General features: G+C 37.8%; 1 protein-coding gene across 2 annotated transcripts in view; it reads right to left on the reverse strand.

Annotated features, from left to right (window-relative positions):
• AMPH (amphiphysin) overlaps positions 1-25525 on the reverse strand; it is a 259694-nt gene that overhangs the window by 95791 nt on the left and 138378 nt on the right. For both annotated transcript variants that reach the window (XM_017956768.3, XM_017956767.3), the window contains exon 6: positions 1355-1462. In XM_017956768.3, coding sequence (XP_017812257.1) covers positions 1355-1462 — 108 coding nt within the window. The remainder of the gene's footprint in view (positions 1-1354; positions 1463-25525) is intronic.

Here is a 25525-nt window from a genome sequence, read left to right on the forward strand (position 1 = left end):
CATTTAATATAAAATAAGAATAGTTTTATGGCATCTTGGAAACATTTTGAGAAGGACAGTATTTGGTTAAAAGCATATCCTTGTTTTTCAATTAAACAGGAAATACTAAGAATCCCTAAAACTGGAAACTGGATCGATTACAATGGTTGCTCTTGCAGTTTCTGGCTGAATCATTTATTCTACAAAAATGTGTTAGCTGCCTGCCATGTAGACAGCTCTGCTATGGATACTGAACATGAATGCATCCCCAGCAAATTCCCAGTCTAGTGGAAACTCTAAATAATTACATTACAGGATGTATTTACAAAAGGGACTTACAATGTGTTATAGAGCATGCTATGTGGAAGGTGATGCTGAATCCTAAAGAATCAGAAAATGTTTGCTAAGGGAGGGGGTAGGAAAGACATTACAATACATAAAGGTGGAATGCCTTGAAATGGAATTCTAGCTTACCATGTGAACTTGTCAGACTGCTTTACTATTGTGTACCTCAGGTTGTTTTGAGTATTAAGGAAAGTTAATGTAGATGAAGTGTTGAACAGGATGCCTGGTATCTAGGAGGCCTCTCATGAAGGGCATTTATTATTGTGAACTGCTCAGAAACTGTTGTGTAGCTCTGGCTCATGGTATGTTTATGGAAGAAGGCGAGGAGGGGAAAGGAGACTTGAAAGTTGATCAGGATGGACAGGTGAGTTACAGCCAAATTGTGAGGGTCTTCTATGCTGTACTAAGAAATTTAGCATTTTTCGTAGAGGTAATAGAAACCATTAAAACATTTAAGCAGTGAGACACATATCTTGATGTAGAAAGACCAGTCAGAGAGCTGTGTGTAGGCATATAGGAAAAGGCAAAACTGGAAGAAGAGGGTGTACTTAGGAGATGACTTCAGTTAGTCGGCATCTGTAACTTGCTGATATACATGGTGAAAGTTACTATAAAAACTTTTCTAACAGAAAAATAGTTTTATGCAAATCCACACGTCTGTACTCTCAGACAATCAAAAGTCACCTCTGAGAATTTCAGCTTGGTGTCCTACCTGCATCTGCATTTCAGCACTGAGGGTGGACCACAACTACCTAAGGAAGTGCGGACACGCTACTTTCTTTGATCCTGCAACATTGTAGGTCAAAGTTCATTCTGATCAAAATGTGTGAGTCAGTGTCCCCCATATGAACTGTACAATATAATGAAAAGCCTTATTTCCATTAAAAATAATAAAAAGCACTATGTTTCAGTTTAAATTCTGTTCAGTTTCCAATCTCCTTTTACAGAGGAAGCACTTAATTTTAAAAAGCAAAGCTGCAACAGGTCATAAAATATGGAGAGTGTTATTCACCCTAGGCTCAAACCCTACCTTAGAGATTCGACTCTCATCCTTCCTCTTGGAGCTCTGCAGAGCTTCCAGATGGTGGCGGGCACTGTCATAGTCCACCAGCTTCCTGCTGCGCTTGGCGATGCGATTCTGTCAACAGGAAATGCACTCACTAAGAAAGAAGCACGGACATAGAGTCTCCCTTTGACAGCCAGGTGCCAAAATGCTTTCCTTGTCCGGAGCTGCTGAGGATCTTGACTGGAGATCAAGAAGAGCTGGAGTTTCACTAGCTAAGTGACCCCTGAAAATCAGATGAATGCCTCCAATCCTTTGTGTGGAAGCCATTAGATAAATATCTTCCCTTTTGATAATAATTAGGATAATCATGAGCAGCTGAGGGCAGTTTGCAGTCAACGACCAGAAAAAAACCCAGAATTGGTCAGGGAGAGAAGGCAAAACTATACTCATTATTCTCTAGTCTTTAAATGTTGTATTCTGAAGATAGTGGAAAACTATGTTAGATTTGGTTTTATAATTCTAATAACACTCACACCAACAGCAGTTCTATAAAAACAGATTTACTTCCTAAGAAATCTCTTTTCCTACAAGTGATTCTCAATACTTTGTTCATTAGAATCCCTTAGACTAATGTGTCATTTGGAATAGCTGGTGGCCAAAGACACAGGGCCAAAGGCACAGATTGTGCTAATGGGCAAGCCCTTTCCCATGGGTCAACATTGGAAGCCATGAGAAAGTCTGAGAACAAGAAATTCCCTTGAAGTGTGGATGCAAATGAGGTGACATATGGCTGCTAGGGGATAGGCATAAAGCCCTGCTCATTTCTATGGAACATTTCCTCTTAACAACAACAACAAAAAGCTTTAAGCTGCTTGAGGAGGGGGCACCAAACCCTTCTACCCACAGGTGCAAGCAAAGATCTACTGCTTCTGGGGGAGCAGTCAAAGCAAAACCAATGTGGCTCCGGTAGAGATGGAGAGCCTTCTGACCTCTAGATTTTAGGCAAAAATAATTGTTGTAGGCAAAAGGGTAAAAGAAAAAGTCTCAAGGGGCATAAAAGCTTCCTAGGCCCAAGACCTGACTCCTTGGGCCTAGGAAGGAGTGGACTGTTCCAACTTGGGCAGGGAAGGAAACTTGCTCAAATCCAACCACAGTTATGAGGCTGACTTTGCCTAAAACCAGGCCGGGAAAGGATTTAAAACAAACAAATAAAACAAAACAAAACAAAAACCCAAAAGCCCTAACTCCACTAGAAGCTATAACACTAAAAAACAAGCAATAGTGGCCTACCACTGGAGGAGGACAGTGCAAGGAGAGAGACCCCTTCTGCAATATAGGCATACAAAGACAACTAAAATCTAATAAGCAGCAGCCACACTGAGAAAAACCCTCCAGCACCTAAGGGCCCCAAAATCAGGCTTCAACCTAAGAATTTGAAAATATTACAGACGTTAAAATATAAGTACAAGGCATTAGCAGTCTAATTCTGGAGGAATTTGAAAGCTGTAGTGCACTGCAGTAACAATAGCAAAAATAAAGCCCCAATCCAGCTCGGGTCCTGATTAATTGATTCCAGCTATCATATTAACGGCCTGATAAAAAGGCTGGCCAATTTTCAGACATAAATATGATTTCAGTACTCACTATCCTATACATGATGTCTGGCATTCAATCAAAAATTACAAAATACACAAAAACAAACAAACAAAAAAAACCCATGAGAAAAGATAAAGCAAACAACAGAGACAGACTCAGACATGACCCAGATGTTGGAAGTAACAAACAGGAATTTTAAAATGAGTATAACTAATATGTTAAAGTATCTAGTTTGAAAAAGTCAACAACAAAGATAATCAGATGGGGAATTTCAGAAGAGATATGGAAACTTTAATGGTCAAATAGAAATCAAATTAAAACACTAGAAATTTTAAAAGTGCTATCAGAGAGGAAAGATTGATTCGGTGGGCCCATCACTAAACTTGAAAAAGCTGAGGAAATAAACAGTGTACTTGAAGACAGGTCACAATAAATTATTTCCATTAAAACACAAAAAGGAAAGAATTGAAGAAAAAAAGAGAGAGAATTGAGCGTATAAGACCTACAGTGCAATATAAAATGGTCTAACATAATATAATTGAAGTCTCAAAAAGAGATGAGAGAATAAGAAGCAATATTTAAAGAGCTAATGACGGAAAATTTTTTTAAATAATGAAGACATCCAAGTATAGATCCAAGAAACTCAGAGAATCCCAAAAAGGAAAAATACCAAACAATACACATCTAAATACATCATAGTCAAACTGCTTAACATCAAGAATAAAAGAAAAACATAAAATAAAAAGGTAAGAATTACAGGTTGCTAATCTTCAGAAACCATGCAAGCCAGAACACATTGGATGATATATTTATAGAACTAAAAAATAAAAGTTAAAAGAAATCTGCCAACTCAGAATTCCACGCCCAGTGAAAATATCTTACAAAAGTGAAGGTGAAATAGTTTTTTTTTTTTCAGACAAACAAAGGCTGAGGAAATTGATTGCCAGCATAAGAATTTTAATATGAAGTGGAGCTACACAGAAAAATGAGTACCAGAAATGATAAAAGTCAATGTAAAATATAAAAGATTTTGTTTTCCTACTTTAGTTGCTTGAAAAGGTAACTGATTATTCAGAGCAAAAAAACATAACTAATATATTGTGGTGTTTATAATACATGTAAAAGAAAAATGTATGACAGTAATAGTGCAAAGGAAAGGAGGTGGGAAATGAAAGTGTACTGCTGCACGGTTCTTAAATAATACATGAAGTAATATACATTATTTCAAGTTAAACCTAATACATCAAAGATGTATGCTATATACTGTAAGGCAGCAACGAAGAAATAAGTTAATAAAGAAGTATCTATGTGTCCCAAAAATATGAGCAATTATTACATGCCAATTAAATAATTGTTATATGTCAAATAAATGAGAAAAAAGTAAAAATAAGTATAACTAATAAGGAAGTATCGTAAAATATACTGATTCCTGAGCCCTACACTAAGAGATTCTGATTTAATTAGACTGAGGCAAGCCCTAGATACCTACACTTTAAAAAAAACTTCCCCATAGTCCAGTTATGCCCAGTTATTTGAAAAATAAGAACTAACCCAGGGGAAGATGCTTTAAAAATTTTGATATGGTAGAAAAAAGAAAAAAAACACAATAATAATGTAAATGGTTATGGCTTATAAGGCATTGTCACATCTGATGGATCCTTCTAGCAACCTATAGAATGAGTGTTTCAGGGATTACCTCCATTTTACTTTTAGGAAATGTGGAGCGGCATGAGATTAGCTCTAATTTGTCCCAAATTGCTCAGCAAGTCTGTGGCAAAAGTGAACTGAATTAGAAGTTGGCCCCAGTGACCAGCGCCAGGAGTAGGGTGAGGCAGGTGAGACAGGGCACAAAATTTAAGAAGGCCGCTTACTCTCATGGTCATGTGAGTTCAGGGTTAGCAACTGCCTCCTTCTAATTTGCACCACGGATTCTTTGCTCGCTTCATCCAATCTCATCCCTGCTTCTGAGTCTTGGTTAGTGCTCCTTCCAACAGCTCCCGCTATCTTTCTGACAGACTTTATGAGTCAACTACAGCCTGTCACTCTATGCTATTCTTCTACACACCCTTCTGGACTGGTGAGAGGTGGGTTGGGGCAGTTAACCTCTTTGGCTATTTCTAATTGCTTTCATTTTCCCTGCACCTACCACTTCCAACTAGGATACTGGCAGAAAGCATGGAGATACACACCCAGTCACTCAAAGGATGCAATGAGTTAGCCCAGGCAGAGTGGAAACCCTTCAATTAGGTATGGTGAACACCATGTGCCTATAAGGTGACAAGGCTCATTACTTTTAGCAAAAATCTGTTACCTTCAAAGGAGGTTATTCCTTGAAGCAGTGGCCTGTGTAACTATATGCAAACTCTTATAAAGATCTTCCTTATGGACTTGCCTTCTAGCTTGGGCATTGCCTTATTATCTTCCAAGTAGCAAATCTTGATTCTCTGAAGATAAATTTGATTTTTGGAAGCAGCTATGAATCAATAACTTTTAAGTCTTAGAATACGATGGAAGAGTACACTGGGTAATCTTATTTTTGCTCAAAAATAAGAAGCAAAGTAAATAATGTGACTCATTTTCTTATGTAATTTTTAAGTCAATTACAAGGATAGCTTACCATGGTAGAAATGACTATTTTGAAGAATATCACTCACTTTGATGCATACATTTTGGGGTTAGAAAAGACAAATTGATCTTATTTTCTTACCTATCTGATATTTGGGAAACTTGGGGGCAAAAACCCAAATCTCCTAAATAAGGGTGAGGTTGACACATATTAGCTTTCTTAAATAGAAAATTACATAATTCTTATTTAACCATCCAATAGGAAACTTAATTAAATTACATTATAAATTTAACTGACATTTCTTGATAAAAGAAAAATCTTGAGATTTCTCATTGTGCACTGAACCTCTACAGTTAAAAAATAATTTAGTATACATTTTTAAAAATTCTATAATAATTCCAATTTGGAATTCATTTTGGTACACTGCAGTAAATACATGCTTAGTTGCTCATGCATGGCTGCCAAGATAGAATCCAAACTATATTTTACAATAACTGCTCACAGTTGTAAGCCTGCCTGGGTTGGTGACAAGCAGGTTCTTATTATAACATTGATTTCAGATGTCAATGCTGCATAACAGAAACCATAACACAGGGTATCCTGCCAATCACAGCTGCAACATCATCCCTCATGAATGGTCCTTCATAGACCTCACTGATGGGCTCAAGTAAACATTTGGAAATTTGCGTGAGGTTTTAACTGCACATGGCCTGTCGATTTCAATAGGAGGCAAGGAAGTCAACTGCGTTACATGCCTCAAAAATTCTCCATTGAATATTTTTAACCATAATCTTCCTTTCCATCAATAACTCATTCATTACAAAATCACTCAACACTACTTTTGTAAAGTGATGGAGTCTATACGTACTTCTAACTTCCATTCACTGAGTAAAGGCACACAGAATAACAAGTCCATTTTCACATAAAAACGTCTTTCAAATATTATATACAGCTATATTCTCACTCTCCAATTCCAAATTATTTCCTTTCCAAGTTAATAGCATAGGTATTTCCTCAACTGTTAGTTGTGTTATATGGCTTTGCAATTATCTATCTTGGTTGATAGCCTCTATGTATGCTCCAGTTTCCTAAATGTGGCTTGAGGGAGAGACAGAGAGAGAGAGATTCATCCTTTTTCCATGATACATATAAACCCTTAACATATATTTACCTTACCTTCAGGGCATCCAGCAAAAGATCTAGATGATATTGTTTCCAAATCTTTACATGGTTCAGAAACTGCAGGATCATCTTTGTATGTGACCTCAACCATGGACCCCAAAAAACTAATTACTCAAGGAAAAGTTATAATGAGCTCTTCATCTTTCTGACATGGAATAAACTGAGAAGACCAGCCAACATAATCTGTCATAATTTTATTTTAATCTTTCTGTGTTTCAATAAACGTAATTCTGAATGTGCTTGTATTCCGAAATTACATGCTCCTAGACAGTGCGGCCAATTTCTAAATACAGTACAATAACTAAAATCTTCCAATTTTATTAATGATACTAAGCTTTTGCTCCTGAAACTCAAAAAACTTTCAGATGTTTGCTTCTCTAGTCAGTCACACAGCCTTTATTTGCTTAGTTAAGTCATACTATGAACATATATCATACGAATAATTTGAACAAGTTGTAAGCTGCTTTGGAATTTTCAGGTAAGAAGATACAATTTTTCCGTAACCTTGTCTGATTTCTTAAGTATTACTTTTAAGGAGATTAAATTACCATGCAATAAAGGTGATGGTAGCAAGAGGGAAGAATAGGAAGCCCTGGACTCTCCTTCCCCATAAACATACAGATTTAACACCAACACATGAATCAATTTTTTGTTTGTGAGACACCAGAAACTAGTTGAATGGCTCCTGAACCCTTGGCAAGTGCAAATCCAGCCACATTGAAACAAGCAGGAAAAGGGAAGATACCTTCTTGCTATCCCTAGCACAGTGCCATATAATCAAGAGGGAACCTCCAGCTCCCTGCTTCTCAGTGAAGAGTGAATAAGTAGGACTGAACATCTAGCATCCCAACTTTTCTGACTTCTACCCAAGGGAGTGTCTTCTACTTGCCTGTCTTGGATAGCTGACAGGTCCAGCATACACTAGTCCCTGGGTCTACAGAGAATAAACAGGTTTGAACATGCATGCAGGCACTTGCCATAGCTCCTCTCCCTGGCTCAGTGTAGAGCAAGCAGAAGGAAATAAACTAACAAATAAAAACACACTTCTAGGTAGTATGGCCTACCATACAACTAGTTGCCACAGCCCCTCCCCTCAGTAAAAAACACTGAGGTCCCTGCTTCCATCTATGCAGGGAAAGAGTTAAACAAGCATCCAATGATACAACTTTTGTGGGCTTCCCAATAAAATGGCTTCCAAAGAAAATGAGTCTTGCTCGTCTCAGAGCACTGAAATGACCCAGCATTCTCTAGATGCCTAGGGGTTGCTAAGAACAAGGAAAGCAATCAGAATAGTCAAAAGTTTGAGAGGCTTCTAAAATCTATGACTGGGATGATTGGTGAAGGTCTTCTCCTATATGGAGCTAGTCCACAAAGATTAAAAGATGTGGCTGTTTTGTCTAATGTGAAGATACCAACATAGAGAACCAAGGTAAATTTAAAAACAGGGAAATATGTATCAAACAAAGAAATAAAATAAATTTACAAATATCAACCCTAATGAAATGGAGATATATGATGTGCCTGACAGAGAATCCAAAGTAACTGTCACTCAGATCAGGATAATAATGTACACACAAAGTGAGAAATTAAACAAAGCGATATAGAAAATATCAAACAGAAATGATAGAACTGAAAAATAAAATAAGTGAACTGAAAAATTCACTGGGGGAGGGGGGCTTTAAGAGAATATTAGATCAAGCAGAAAAGAGCATCAATAAACTCAGACAGGTCATTAAGAATTATTTGGTCAGAGGAACAGAAAAACAAATGAAAAATAGTGAAAAAAGCTTAAGGGATTTATGGGACACCATTACATGGACCAACTTATGCACTATGGGAATCCCAGAAGGAGAAGACAAAAATAATCATAAAGCTATTGAAAGAAATAATGGCTGAAAACTTCCCAAGACTGGGAAAGAAAATGTTCATTCAAATTCAGGAAGCCCAAAAACTCCAAATGAAATGAACCCCTAAAAGTCTACACAGAGACACATCATTTCAATTGTCAATTACAACTATGGAATTTCAAAATAGCAAGAGAAAAGTGACTTGCTCACATACAAGGGAATCTCTGTAATACTATTAATGGACTTTTAGCAGAAGCAAGCTAGAAGGGAGTCAGATGACATATTTAAAGTGATGAAAGAAAGAAAAAATTGTGAAACAAGAGTACTTGTTTCTTGTATTCTTAAAGAAGAGACAAAGACATAGCTAGACAAACCAAAGCTGAAGGAGGTCATCACCATTAGGCCTACCTTGTAAAGAATGCTAAACAGATTTCTTTAACATGAAATTAAAGGACACTAAACAGCAAACAATAGCATAAGAAAGTATAATATTTGTTGGTAATTGTAAATATATAGACAAATACAGAATACTGTATTACCGTAACGGTGATGGGTGAATCACTTTCAATTCTAGTATAAAAGTCAAAAAGACAAAAATGCTAAGCATAACTATATCTAAAAAATATATTTATGGAAACACAATATAAATATATGCAAATTTTGACAATATAAAGTATACATGTAGTGAAAATAAAAGTGTAGAGTTTTTAGGGGTGATTGATGTTAATTTAGTTTTTAGCTTAAAATAGACTGTAATAATTATAAAATATTTTATCTAAATTCTATCATAACCACAAAAATACATATGGAAGGTACACAAAATTAAAAGAGAAAAAAATCAAAGCATATCAATATAAAGAAACAACAAAATACAAAAGAAATTAACAAGAGAGGAAAAGAGGAACAAATGAACAATAAGACAAACAGAAAACAATGAAAAAATTTGTAACAGTAAATGCTTTCCTACTAATAATTACTTTAAATGTAAGTTGATTAAATTCCCAGTCAAAAGACATACAGTGGCTAAATGAATTTAAATTTAAAAAAAAGATCCAACTATTTGTTGTCTACAAGAGACTCACTTTAGATTGCAGGACACACATAGGCTGAAAGTAAAGAGATGAAAAAAGATATTCCAGGCAAATGGTAACCAGAAAAGACTAGGGATGGCTGTCCTTATCAGACAAAATAAACCTTAATTCCAAAACTGTCACAAGAGAAACAGAAGGCCATGTAATGATAAAAAGGTCAATCCCTCAGGAAGATATAGCAATTATAAATATAAAGCACCTATGTATATAAAACAAACATTGACAAACTGAAGAAAGAAACAGATACCAGGGGGCGGAGCAAGATGGCGAATAGCTCCAGTCTCCAACTCCCAGCCACAGTGACACACAGAACCCGATTGATTTCAAACAGGGGTGCTTTCAGTTGCTCACTGGGAGTGCAGGACAAATAGTGCCTGATGGCTGCTAATGTGAACTGACAGGAAGGCGCCACTTCTGGGAAGAACAAGGGAGGAGAATCCCTTTCCCTGGCAAAGGGAACTGGAACACCCCAGCTTGCCCTGGAAAATGGGCAGAATTCCCATTGCACTAATGCTGATGGCTGGGTCATTGCTCCACCACACAGCCTGGGAGGAACCAACCCAGAATTCCTCATTCTTCCCATTTGACAGATCTAAGATCTAGCAAGGCAGCAGCAAGGGGCTGGGAGAAAACCACTTATTCATACAGAACTGAAGAAGCCAGGCAAACAAGAGACCACTGGAAGCTGGAGCAGGTGGGCTCAAAACATCAGGAAGCACTTCCTTGACTCCACCTCTGGGACAGGGCTTTGGCTAATTTCTGTAAAAACAGCAAGCCTGGTAGCAGGCTCTATCTGACGTTTTGAGACAGTGGTCTCTTGGGGTTCGAGATCTGAGAAGGGACAGACTGCCTGCTCAAGTGGGTCCCTGACCCCTGAGTAGCCTAACTGGGAGACATCCCACTAGGGGCAGTCTGACACCCCACACCTCACAGGGTGGAGAACACCCCTGAGAGGAAGCTTCCGAAGTAAGAATCAGACAGGTACACTCGCTGTTCAGCAATATTCTGTCTTCTGCAGCCTCTGCTGCTGATACCCAGGCAAACAGGGTCTGGAGTGGACCTCAAGCAATCTCCAACAGACCTACAGCTGAGGGTCCTGTCTGTTAGAAGGAAAACTATCAAACAGGAAGGACACCTACACCAAAACCCCATGAGTACGTCCCCATCATCAAAGACCAGAGGCAGATAAAACCACAAAGATGGGGAAAAACCAGGGCAGAAAAGCTGGAAATTCAAAAAATAAGAGTGCATCTCCCTCTGCAAAGGAGCGCAGCTCATCGCCAGCAACGGATCAAAGCTGAACGGAGAATGACTTTGACGAGATGAGAGAAGGCTTCAGTCCATCAAACTTCTCAGAGTTAAAGGAGGAATTACGTACCCAGCGCAAAGAAACTAAAAATCTCGAAAGAAGAATGGAAGAATTGATAGCTAGAGTAATTAATGCAGAGAAGGTCATAAACGAAATGACAGGGTCACAAACCATGACCTGAAATATCGCGACAAATACAAGAAGCTTGTGCGGCTTCGATCAACTGGAAGAAAAAGTATGTGATTGAGGATCAAATGAATAAAATAAAGCGAAGAAGAAGAAACCAAAATGGGCTCAAAACCACAGAAATTATGCGGGATTATAAAGAATAAATCAATAAAGGAATTACCTGAAAAACCCAAGGGAAAATGGAACCAAGCTGGAAAACCTCTTCAGGATATCATCCCAGGAGAACTTCCCCAACCTAGTAGGGCAGGCCAACATTCAAATCCAGGAAATACAGAGAGGCATACAAGATGCTCCTCGAGAAGAGCAACTTCAAGACCCACCTGAATTGCCAAGGTCACCAAAGTTGAAATGAAGGAAAGGAATTTTAGGGCAGCCAGAGAGAGAAAGGTCAGGTTACCCACAAGAAAGGGGAAGCCCATCAGACTAACAGCAGATCTCTACGGCGGAAACTCACCTAAACCAGAAGAGAGTGAGGGCCAATATTCAACATTCTTGAAAGGGTACAAGCAGAATTTCACATCCAGCCAAGCTAAGTTTCATAAGTGAAGGGAGAAATAAAATCAGCACAGATAAAGCAAATGCTTAGAGATTTTTTGTCACCACCAGGCCTGCCTTACAAGGAGACCCTGAAGGACACTAAACATGGAGAAAGGAACAGCCGGTACCAGCCATTGCAAAACATGCCAAAATGTAAAGACCATCGAGGAAGCTGGAAGAAACTACTTGCATCAACTAACGAAACCGGATATAGTTAATATATATCATAATGCTTGGGGATCAAGAGTTCCACACATAACAATCTGTATAAATGTAAATGGACTAAATGCTCCAATTAAAAGACACAGACCTGGCAAACTGGATACTAAAGAGACAAGACCCATCAGTGTACTGAAATTCAGGAGACCCATCACATGCAGAGACATATATAGGCTCAAAATAAAGGGATGGGAGGAAGAATCTACCAAGCAAATGGAGAACAAAAAAAAGCCGGGGTTGCAATACCAGTCTCTGATAAAACAGACTTTTAAACCATCAAAGATCAAAAGAGACAAAGAAGGCCATTACATAATGAGTACAAGGGATCAATTCAACAGGAAGAGCTAACTATCTAAATATATATGCACCCGATTACAGGGAGCACCCAGATTCATAAAGCAGAGTCCTTGAGAGACTTACAAGGAGACTTAGACTCCCATACAATGATAATGGCAGACTTCAACACTCCACTGTCAGCATTAGACAGATCGAGACAGAGAAAGTTAACAAGGATATCCAGGAATTGAACTCATCTCTGCAGCAAAGCCAGACCCTAATAGACATCTATAGAATACTCACCCCAAATCCCAGCCAAAGTGTCAAGCACTCCTCAGCAAATGTACCAAGAACAGAAATTACTTAACAAGCTGTCTCTCGAATCACAGTGCAATCAGAGCTAAGAACTCAGGACTAAGAAACTCAATCAAAACTGCTCAACTTCATGGAAACTGAACAGCCTGCTCCTGAATGACTACTGGGTACACTTGAAATGAAAGCAGAAATAAAGCTGTTCTTTAGAACCAATGGGAACAAAAGATACAACATACAGAATCTGGGACATTTAAAACAGTGTGGAGAGAATTTATAGCATAAATGCCCACAAAGGAGAAGCCAGGGAAGATCTAAGGGTGTGCTCTAACATCACAATTAAAGAACTAAGAGGAAGCAAGAACAAACACATTCAAAAGCTAGCCAGAGGCAAAGAAATAACTAAGATCAGAGCCAGAACTGAAGGGATAAGAACACAAACCCTCAAAATAAATGAATCCAGGTGAGACAGAAAGATCAACAAAAGATTGACAGACCCGCTAGCAAGACTAATAAAAGGAAAGAAAAGAGAGAAAAGAGAATCAAATAGACATAATAAAAAATGATAAAGGGATATCACCACCGACCCAGAAATACAGCAAATATCAGAGGCCACATAAAACACCTCTACTCAAATAAACTAGAAAATCCTAGAAGAAATGGATAATTTCTGGACACTTACACTCTTCAAGACTAAACCAGGAAGAAGTTGAGAATCCCTGAATAGACCAATAGCAAACTCTCAAATTAGAGAGAAAACGTAATTAATAACACCAACCAAAAAAGTCCAGGACCAGATGGATTCACAGCTGAATTCTACCAGAGGTGGAGAGCTCGTACCCATTCCTTCCTACTGAAACTATTCCAATCAATGAAAAAGAAGTCCTCCTAACTCATTTTATGAGGCCAGCATCATCCCTGATGCAAAGCCTGGCAGAACACAACAAAAAGAGAATTTTAGACCAATATCCTGATGAACATTGATGCAAAAATCCCTCCAGTAAGCCACTGGCAAAACCCGGATTCAGCAGGGGGGACATCAAAGCTTATCCACCATGATCAAGTGGAGGCTTCATCCCTGGGATGCAAGGCTGGTTCAACATTCACAAATCAATAGGCACAATCCAGCGTATAAACAGAACCAAAGACAAGAACCACATGATTATATCTCAATAGATGCAGAAAAGGCTTTTGACAAATTCAACAGCCCTTCTAATACTAAAAGGCTCAATAAATTTAGTATTGATGGAACATACCTCAAAATAATAAAAACTATTGTAACAAACCCACAATAATATCATACTGAATGGAGGCAAAAACTGGGAAGTATTCCCTTTGAAAACTGGCACAAGACAGGGATGCCTCTCCTGCACCCTCCTATTCAACATAGTGTTGGAAGTTCTAGCTAGGGCAATCGAGGCAAAGAGAAAGTCAAAATTCCAGTTAGGAAAAAGAAGAAGTCAAATTGTCCCCGTTTGCGATGACATGACTGTATATTTAGAAAACCCCATTGTCCTCAGCTCCAAGTCTCCCAGCAAGCTGATAAGCAACTTCAGCAAAGTCTCAGGATACAAAGAGTGTGGCATAAAAATCACAAGCCGTTACTTATACACCAATTAACAGACAAACCACAGAGGCCAAATCATGAATGAACTTCCATTCCTGAAATTGCTTCAAAGAGAATAAAATACAGGAATCAACTTACAAAGGGATGTAAAGGACCTCTTCAAGGAGAACTACAAACCACTGCTCAGTGAAATAAAAGAGGACACAAACAATGGAAGAACATACAAAATGCTCATGGATAGGAAGAATCAATATAAGTGAAAATGGCCATACTGCCCAAGGTAATTTATAGATTCAATGCCATCCCCATCAAGCTACCAATTGGATTTCTTCACAGAATTGGAAAAAGCACTTTAAAAAGTTCCTTATGGAACCAAAAAAGAGCCCACATTATAGAAGACAATCCCTAAGTCAAAGGAGAACAAAGCTGGAGGCATCATGCAAACTGGGAAAACTATACTACAAGGCTACATTAACCAAACAGTATGGTACTGGTACCAAAACAGAGATATAGACCAGTAGGAACAGACAGAGTCCTCCAGAGAATAATGCCACATCTACATCCATCTGATCTTTGACAAACCTAGAGAGGAAACAAGAAATGGGGAAAGGATTCCCTATTTAATAAATGGTGCTGGGAAAATTGGCTAGCCATAAGTAGAAAGCTGAAACTGGATCCTTTTCCCTTACTCCTTATCACAGTGAATTCAAGATGGATTAGAGACCCAAATGTTAGACCCTAGCCATAAAATCCTAGAAGGAAAACCTAGGTGAGTACCATTCAGGACACTTAGAGGCATGGGCAAAGAGACTTCATGTCACAAAACACCAAAAGCAACAGCAGCAAAAGCCAAAATTGACAAATGGGATCTAATTAAGCTAAAGAGCTTCTGCACAGCAAAAAGAAACTACCATCAGAGTGAACAAGGCAACCTACAGAATGGGAGAAAATTTTTTGCAATCTATCATCCTGACAAAGGGCTAATATCCAGAACCTACAAAGAACTCAAACAAATTCCCACAAGAAAAAGACAAACAGCCCCCATCAAAAGTGGGCAAAGTTGCCGAGCAGGAACATTTCTCAAAGAGACATTCATCACAGCCAACAGACACAGAAAAATGCTCATCATCACTAGCCATCAGAAATGCAAATCAAAACCACAATGAGATACCATCTCACACCAGTTAGAATAGGAGGATCATTAAAAAGCCAAGGAAACAACAGGTGCTGGAGAGGATGTGGGAGAGAAATAGGAACACTTTTTACACTGTTGGTGGGATTGTAAAGCTAGTTCAACCATTATGGGGGAAAACAGTATGGCAATTCCTCAAAGGATCTAGAACTAGATGTACCATACTTATTTAGCCATCCCATTACCGAGTTATACCCAAGGATTACAAATCATGCTGCTATAAAGACATGCCTGCATTATGTTTATTGTGGCACTATTCACAATAGCAAAGACTTGGGAATCAACCCAAATGTCCATCAGTGACAGACTGGATTAAAGAAAATGTGGCACATATACACCATGGAATACTATGCAGCCATAAAAAAGGATGAGTTTGTGTCCTTTGTAGGGGCATGGATGCAGCTAGAAACTATCATTCTCAACTGAAACTATGCAAGAACAGAAACCAAACACTGCATGTTCTCACTCATGGGGTGGGAACTGAACAGTGAGATCACTTGGACTTGGGAAGGGAACATCACACACTGGGGCCTATCATGGGGAGGTGGGGGGAGGGGTGGAGGATTGCGGTGGGGTGTATACCACAGTGTAAATGATGGGTGCTGGCGGAGTTGATGGGTGCAGCACACCAACATAGCACAAAGTATACATATGTAACAAATCTACTTACGTTATGCACATGTACTGCCTAGAACTTAAAAGTATAATATGTAAAAAAGAAACAGCAATATGATAATAATTCAAAACCTTAATACCCCACTTTCAATTGCAGATAGAACCACAATTTCAATTACAATTTCAATTATAGACAGAATATCAACAAAGAAACAGTAGACCTGAACAACACTATAGATCAAATGGACCTAACAGACATATACAGAATATTCAAAACAGCAACAGCAGAATGCACATACTCTTAAGTTGCACATGGAAGATTCTTCAGTACGGAAAGTATGTTGGGTCACAAAACAAGTCTTAACAAATTTAATAAGATGAAATCATACCAGGTACCTTTTCCAAACACAGTAAAATAAAACTAGAAATCAATAGCAGAAAGAAAACTGAAAAACTCACAAATGTTTGGAAATTAAACAACACAATTTTGAACAACCAATGGGTCCAAAAAGCTATCAAAATGGATATTAAAAAGTATCTCAGCACAAATGAAAACAAAAACAAGTAGCAGCAAAAGAAGTACTAAGTGGAAAGTTTTAGTGATAAATGCATACATTAAAAGGAAAGATCTCAAATAAACAACCTAACTCTACATCTCAAGGAACTAGAAAAAGAACAAATGAAACTCCAAATTGTCAAAAGAAAAGGAAAGATAAAGATTAGAGTAGAAATAAGTGAAATAAAGATTAGAAAAACAATAGGAAAAATCAAGGTAACTACAAGTTGTTTTTTTGAGCAGATAAACAAATTTAACATACTTTTATCTAAATTAAATAAGATAGAAGACTCAAATAAATATAATCAGAAATGAAAGGTGATACATTACAACTGATGCCATAGAAATAAAAAGGTTAAGAGACTAATATGAACAGTATATACTGGCAAACTGAATAATATAGATGAGACAGATAAATTACTAGATACATACAACCTACAAAGACTGAATCATGAATAAATGGAAGGCTTGAACACATCTTTAAGTAGTAAGGAGATTTAATAGCCAACCAAATACCTCCCAACAACAACAAAACCAAGACCAGATGGCTTCATTGGCAAATTCCATGAAACATTTAAAAAAGAATTAATGCCAATCATTCTCAAGCTCTTCCAAAAAGATTGCAAGGAAGAGAACACTTCAAAACTCATTGTCTGAGGCCCTGATATCAAAGTCAGACAAAGACACCACAAGAAAAGAAAACTGCAGACCAATATCATGATTAACACAGATGCAAAAAAGCACTACAAAATACTAGCAAACTGAATTCAACAGCAGATCAAAAGGATCATACATCATGACCAAGTAGGATTCATTCCTGGGATGCAAGAATAGTTTAACACATGAAAATCAATTAATGTGATACACCACATCAATATAATGAAAGATAGGAATTGCATAATCCTTTCAATAGATGTAGAAAATGCATTTGATAAAATTCATTACCCTCTCATGATAAAATGCTCAGCAAACTAGAAATGAAGGGAAATTACCCCAACATATCAAAGGCCATATATGAAAAACTTACAGTTAACATCATATTCAATAGAGAAAACTGAAAGCTTTCCACTGACATCAAAAACAAGACAAGGATGCACACTCTCATCATTTCTTTTCAATTGAAAAAAATTAGGCAAGAAAGAGAAATACAATTCATCCAAATTGGAAAGCAAGAAGTAAAATTGTACCTGTTGGCAGATACTGTGATGTTCTACATGGAAAACCCTAAAGGCTCCACAAAAAAACTGCCAGAACTAGTAAACAAATAAGAAAAGTTTCCGGATACAAAATCCACATTAAGTAATTAGTTGCCTTTCATCATACTACCTGACTTCAAACTACACTACAAGGCTACTGTAACCAAAACAGCATGGTACTGGTACCAAAACAGATATATAGACCAATGGAACAGAACAGAGGCCTCAGAAATAATGCCACACATCTACAACCATCTGATCTTGGACAAATATGACAAAAACAAGCAATGAGGAAAGGACTCCCTATTTAGTAAATAGTGTTGGGAAAACTTGCTAGCTATATGCAGAAAACTTAAACTGGACCCCTTCCTTACACCTTATACAAAAATTAACTCAAGATGGATTAAAGACTTAAATGTAAGACCTAAAACTATAAAAACCCTAGAAGAAAACCTACGCAATACCATTCAGGACATAGGCGTGGTCAAAGACTGCATGACTAAAACACCAAAAGCAATTGCAACAAAAACCAAAATTGATGAATGGGATCTAATTAAACTAAAGAGCTTTAGCACAGCAAAAGAAACTATCATCAGAGTGAACAGGCAACCTACAGAATGGGAGAAAATTTTTGCAATCTACTCATCTGACAAAGGGCTAATATCGAGAATCTGCAAAGAACTTAAACAAATTTACAAGAAAAAAAAACCAAACAACCCCATCAAAAAGGGGGCAAAGGCTATGAACAGACACTTCCCAAAAGAAGACATTTACGTGGCCAACAAACATATGAAAAAAAGCTCATCATCACTGGTCATTAGAGACATGCAAATCAAAACCACAATGAGATACCATCTCATGCCAGTTAGAATGGCGATCAGTAAAAAGTCAGGAAACAACAGATGCTGAAGAGTATGTGGAGAAATAGGAACACTTTTACACTGTTGGTGGGAGTGTAAATTAGTTCAACCATTCAGGAAGACAGTGTGGAAATTCCTCAAGGATCGAGAACCAGAAAGAACATTTGGCCCAGCAATCCAATTACTGGGTATATACCCAAAGGATTATAAATCATTCTACTATAAAGACACATGCACACATATGTTTATTGCAGTACTATTCACAACAGCAAAGACTTGGAACCAACCCAAATGTCCATCAATGATAAACTGGTTAAAGAAAATGTGGCACATATACACCATGGAAGACTATGCAGCCATAAAAGGATGAGTTCATGTCCTTTGCAGGGACATGGATGAAGCTAGAAACCAACATTCTCAGCAAACTAACACAGGAACAGAAAGCCAAACACCACATGTTCTCACTCATAAGTGGGAGCTGAACAATGAAAATATGGACACAGAGTGGAACATCACACACTGGGGCCTGTTGGGGAATGGGGGGGTGGGGAGGGACAGCATTAGGAGAAATACCTGATATAGATGACATGTTGATAGGTGCAGCAAACCACCACGGCACATGTATACCTATGTAACAAACCTGCACGTTCTGCACATGTATCCCAGAACTTAAAGTATAATTTAAAAAATTATTAGTTGCCTTCTATACACTAGTAACAAACTGAGAAAGAAGTTAGGAGAGCAATACCAATTACAATAGCATGCAAGATAAATACTTAAGAATAAACCTAACTGTGGAAGTGAAATGATTTGTACGCTGAGAACTATAAAATATTGATTAAATAAAGAAGGCACAAACAAATGTAATGGCATCCTGGGTGCACAGACTGAAAGACTTTCTGTTGTTAAAGTGCCCATACTACCCAAAGTGATCTACAGATTGAATGCAATCCCTATCAAAATCTTAATAGAATTTTTAACAGAAAGTTTTTTTTTTAAATTCTAAAATTCACATGGAAGCACAAAAGACCCCAAATAGCCAAAACAACTTTGAAGAAGAAAGACAAAGCTAGAGGCATTACACTTCTTATTTCAAAATTTGTTACAAACCTCAGTAATTAAAACAGCATTGTCCTGGCATAAAGACAGTTATATAGACCTCTGGAACAGAATATAAAGCCCAGAAGTAAATCCACAAATATTCAGTCAACTGATCTTCAAAAAGGGTGCCAAGAATACACAATTGGGAACAGGCAGTCTCCTCAATAAATGTTGCTGGGAAAACTGGATATTTACACGAAAAAAATTAAATTGGACCTTTATCTTATACCATACACAAAAATCAACTTAAAATGGATTAAAGACCTGAACTGTAAGATCTGAAACTGTAAAACTCCTAGAAGAAAAGCTGAGGGGGAAAGGCTTCATTTTCTAAACGAAGATGTTTTAGAATAGACATTGGTGTTAGCAATGGTTTCTTGGACTTGACACCAAAAACACAGGCAACAAAAACAAAAAGAGACAAGAGGAACTACATCAAAGTAAAAAGCTTCTGCTCAGCAAAATAAACAATGAAGAGTAAAATGCAAGCTATGGAAAGGGAGAAAAGATCTGAAACCACATGTTTGATGAGGAGTTAATTTCCAAAATATACAAAGGAACACCTAGAGCTCAATAGAAAAAAACCTAATAAGCTGACTTAAGAAAGGGCAATGGACTAGAACAGACATTTATCCAAAGACTTACAAACAACCTCAGAGAAGCAAACAATACATAGAATGATGGTTGCCAAGGGCTAGAGAGAGCTGGAAAATGAGAGTTGCTAATTAATGGGTATAAAATTTCAGTTATGTAAGATGAATAGTAACAATACTGCATTGTGCAGTTCAAAATCTTTTAAAGGGTAGATCTCATGTTAAATGTTCTTACTGCCATAAAGTAAAAAATATAAATAAAATAAAATAATATTGAAAATAAATTGCAATGCAATAAGCAGTACTCTTAAGTGTTTACTATTGTGAGACTGTTTGCTCCACAAACACTACAAATCCCAAGGCAAAAATTGAGTGACTAATCAAAATTATCTGAGGATGTCTCAAAACATGTTCCCTGGTGCACACAGTCTTACAGAATTTTTAACAATTTCATTTTTTAATTTCTCAGAGAATTTTTATTTTTTATTTTTTTTTTTCTTTAATTTTTTTAATTTTTTTTTTTTAATTTATTTATTATTATTATACTTTAAGTTGTAGGGTACATGTGCATAACATGCAGGTTTGTTACATATGTATACTTGTGCCATGTTAGTCTGCTGCACCCATCAACTCGTCATTTACATCAGGTATAACTCCCAATGCAATCCCTCCCCCCTCCCCCCTCCCCATGATAGGCCCCGGTGTGTGATGTTCCCCTTCCTGAGTCCAAGTGATCTCGTTGTTCAGTTCCCACCTATGAGTGAGAACATGCGGTGTTTGGTTTTCTGTTCTTGTGATAGTTTGCTAAGAATGATGGTTTCCAGCTGTATCCATGTCCCTACAAAGGACGCAAACTCATCCTTTTTTATGGCTGCATAGTATTCCATGGTGTATATGTGCCACATTTTCTTAATCCAATCTGTCACTGATGGACATTTGGGTTGATTCCAAGTCTTTGCTATTGTGAATAGTGCTGCAATAAACATACGTGTGCATGTGTCTTTATAGCAGCATAATTTATAATCCTTTGGGTATATCCCCAGTAATGGGATGGCTGGGTCATATGGTACATCTAGTTCTAGATCCTTGAGGAATCGCCATACTGTTTTCCATAATGGTTGAACTAGTTTACAATCCCACCAACAGTGTAAAAGTGTTCCTATTTCTCCACATCCTCTCCAGCACCTGTTGTTTCCTGACTTTTTAATGACTGCCATTCTGACTGGTGTGAGATGGTATCTCATTGTGGTTTTGATTTGCATTTCTCTGATGGCCAGTGATGATGAGCATTTTTTCATATGTCTGTTGGCTGTATGAATGTCCTCTTTTGAGAAATGTCTGTTCATATCCTTTGCCCACTTTTTGATGGGGTTGTTTGTTTTTTTCTTGTAAATTTGTTTGAGTTCTTTGTAGGTTCTGGATATTAGCCCTTTGTCAGATGAGTAGATTGCAAAAATTTTCTCCCATTCTGTAGGTTGCCTGTTCACTCTGATGGTAGTTTCTTTTGCTGTGCAGAAGCTCTTTAGTTTAATTAGATCCCATTTGTCAATTTTGGCTTTTGCTGCTGTTGCTTTTGGTGTTTTAGACATGAAGTCTTTGCCCATGCCTATGTCCTGAATGGTACTACCTAGGTTTTCCTCTAGGATTTTTATGGTATTAGGTCTAACATTTAAGTCTCTAATCCATCTTGAATTAATTTTCGTATAAGGAGTAAGGAAAGGATCCAGTTTCAGCTTTCTACTTATGGCTAGCCAATTTTCCCAGCACCATTTATTAAATAGGGAATCCTTTCCCCATTTCTTGTTTCTCTCAGGTTTGTCAAAGATCAGATGGCTGTAGATGTGTGGTATTATTTCTGAGGACTCTGTTCTGTTCCATTGGTCTATATCTCTGTTTTGGTACCAGTACCATGCTGTTTTGGTTACTGTAGCCTTGTAGTATAGTTTGAAGTCAGGTAGCGTGATGCCTCCAGCTTTGTTCTTTTGACTTAGGATTGTCTTGGAGATGCGGGCTCTTTTTTGGTTCCATATGAACTTTAAAGCAGTTTTTTCCAATTCTGTGAAGAAACTCATTGGTAGCTTGATGGGGATGGCATTGAATCTATAAATTACCTTGGGCAGTATGGCCATTTTCACGATATTGATTCTTCCTATCCATGAGCATGGTATGTTCTTCCATTTGTTTGTGTCCTCTTTTATTTCACTGAGCAGTGGTTTGTAGTTCTCCTTGAAGAGGTCCTTTACATCCCTTGTAAGTTGGATTCCTAGGTATTTTATTCTCTTTGAAGCAATTGTGAATGGAAGTTCATTCATGATTTGGCTCTGTGTTTGTCTGTTACTGGTGTATAAGAATGCTTGTGATTTTTGCACATTAATTTTGTATCCTGAGACTTTGCTGAAGTTGCTTATCAGCTTAAGGAGATTTTGGGCTGAGACAATGGGGTTTTCTAAATATACAATCATGTCATCTGCAAACAGGGACAATTTGACTTCTTCTTTTCCTAACTGAATACCCCTGATTTCTTTCTCTTGCCTAATTGCCCTAGCCAGAACTTCCAACACTATGTTGAATAGGAGTGGTGAGAGAGGGCATCCCTGTCTTGTGCCAGTTTTCAAAGGGAATTTTTCCAGTTTTTGCCCATTCAGTATGATATTGGCTGTGGGTTTGTCATAAATAGCTCTTATTATTTTGAGGTACGTTCCATCAATACCGAATTTATTGAGCGTTTTTAGCATGAAGGGCTGTTGAATTTTGTCAAAAGCCTTTTCTGCATCTATTGAGATAATCATGTGGTTCTTGTCTTTGGTTCTGTTTATATGCTGGATTATGTTTATTGATTTGCGAATGTTGAACCAGCCTTGCATCCCAGGGATGAAGCCCACTTGATCATGGTGGATAAGCTTTTTGATGTGTTGTTGAATCCGGTTTGCCAGTATTTTATTGAGGATTTTTGCATCGATGTTCATCAGGGATATTGGTCTAAAATTCTCTTTTTTTGTTGTGTCTCTGCCAGGCTTTGGTATCAGGATGATGTTGGCCTCATAAAATGAGTTAGGGAGGATTCCCTCTTTTTCTATTGATTGGAATAGTTTCAGAAGGAATGGTACGAGCTCCTCCTTGTACCTCTGGTAGAATTCAGCTGTGAATCCATCTGGTCCTGGACTTTTTTTGGTTGGTATGTTATTAATTATTGCCTCAATTTGAGAGCCTGCTATTGGTCTATTCAGGGATTCAACTTCTTCCTGGTTTAGTCTTGGAAGAGTGTAAGTGTCCAGGAAATTATCCATTTCTTCTAGATTTTCTAGTTTATTTGAGTAGAGGTGTTTATAGTATTCTCTGATGGTCGTTTGTATTTCTGTGGGGTCGGTGGTGATATCCCCTTTATCATTTTTTATTGCGTCTATTTGATTCTTCTCTCTTTTCTTCTTTATTAGTCTTGCTAGCGGTCTGTCAATTTTGTTGATCTTTTCAAAAAACCAACTCCTGGATTCATTTATTTTTTGGAGGGTTTTTTGTGTCTCTATCTCCTTCAGTTCTGCTCTGATCTTAGTTATTTCTTGCCTTCTGCTAGCTTTGGAATGTGTTTGCTCTTGCTTCTCTAGTTCTTTTAATTGTGATGTTAGAGTGTCAATTTTAGATCTTTCCTGCTTTCTCTTGTGGGCATTTAGTGCTATAAATTTCCCTCTACACACTGCTTTAAATGTGTCCCAGAGATTCTGGTATGTTGTATCTTTGTTCTCATTGGTTTCAAAGAACAGCTTTATTTCTGCTTTCATTTCGTTATGTACCCAGTAGTCATTCAGGAGCAGGTTGTTCAGTTTCCATGTAGTTGAGCAGTTTTGATTGAGTTTCTTAGTCCTGAGTTCTAGTTTGATTGCACTGTGATCTGAGAGACAGTTTGTTATAATTTCTGTTCTTGTACATTTGCTGAGGAGTGCTTTACTTCCAATTATGTGGTCAATTTTGGAATAAGTGTGATGTGGTGCTGAGAAGAATGTATATTCTGTTGATTTGGGGTGGAGAGTTCTATAGATGTCTATTAGGTCTGCTTGCTGCAGAGATGAGTTCAATTCCTGGATATCCTTGTTAACTTTCTGTCTCGTTGATCTGTCTAATGTTGACAGTGGAGTGTTGAAGTCTCCCATTATCATTGTATGGGAGTCTAAGTCTCTTTGTAAGTCTCTAAGGACTTGCTTTATGAATCTGGGTGCTCCTGTATCGGGTGCATATATATTTAGGATAGTTAGCTCTTCCTGTTGAATTGATCCCTTTACCATTATGTAATGGCCTTCTTTGTCTCTTTTGATCTTTGATGGTTTAAAGTCTGTTTTATCAGAGACTGGTATTGCAACCCCTGCTTTTTTTTGTTCTCCATTTGCTTGGTAGATCTTCCTCCATCCCTTTATTTTGAGCCTATATATGTCTCTGCATGTGAGATGGGTCTCCTGAATACAGCACACTGATGGGTCTTGTCTCTTTATCCAGTTTGCCAGTCTGTGTCTTTTCATTGGAGCATTTAGTCCATTTACATTTAAGGTTAAGATTGTTATGTGTGAACTTGATCCTGCCATTATGATATTAACTGGTTATTTTGCTCGTTAGTTGATGCAGTTTCTTCCTAGCCTCGATGGTCTTTACATTTTGGCATGTTTTTGCAATGGCTGGTACCGGTTGTTCCTTTCCATGTTGAGTGCTTCCTTCAGGGTCTCTTGTAAGGCAGGCCTAGTGGTGACAAAATCTCTAAGCATTTGCTTATCTGTAAAGGATTTTATTTCTCCTTCACTTATGAAACTTAGTTTGGCTGGATATGAAATTCTGGGTTTAAAATTCTTTTCTTTAAGAATGTTGAATATTGGCCCCCACTCTCTTCTGGCTTGGAGAGTTTCTGCCGAGAGATCTGCTGTGAGTCTGATGGGCTTCCCTTTGTGGGTAACCCGACCTTTCTCTCTGGCTGCCCTTAAGATTTTTTCCTTCATTTCAACTTTGGTGAATCTGGCAATTATGTGTCTTGGAGTTGCTCTTCTCGAGGAGTATCTTTGTGGCGTTCTCTGTATTTCCTGGATTTGAATGTTGGCCTGCCCTACTAGGTTGGGGAAGTTCTCCTGGATGATATCCTGAAGAGTGTTTTCCAACTTGGTTCCATTTTCCCCCTCACTTTCAGGCACCCCAATCAGACGGAGATTTGGTCTTTTTACATAATCCCATACTTCTTGCAGGCTTTGTTCATTTCTTTTTCTTCTTTTTTCTTTTGGTTTCTCTTCTCGCTTCATTTCATTCATTTGATCCTCAATCGCTGATACTCTTTCTTCCAGTTGATCGAGTCGGTTACTGAAGCTTGTGCATTTGTCACGTATTTCTCGTGTCATGGTTTTCATCTCTTTCATTTCGTTT

The sequence above is a fragment of the Papio anubis genome, chromosome 4 (assembly GCF_008728515.1).
Source record: "Papio anubis isolate 15944 chromosome 4, Panubis1.0, whole genome shotgun sequence".
In the NCBI taxonomy this organism is placed as follows: domain Eukaryota; kingdom Metazoa; phylum Chordata; class Mammalia; order Primates; family Cercopithecidae; genus Papio; species Papio anubis.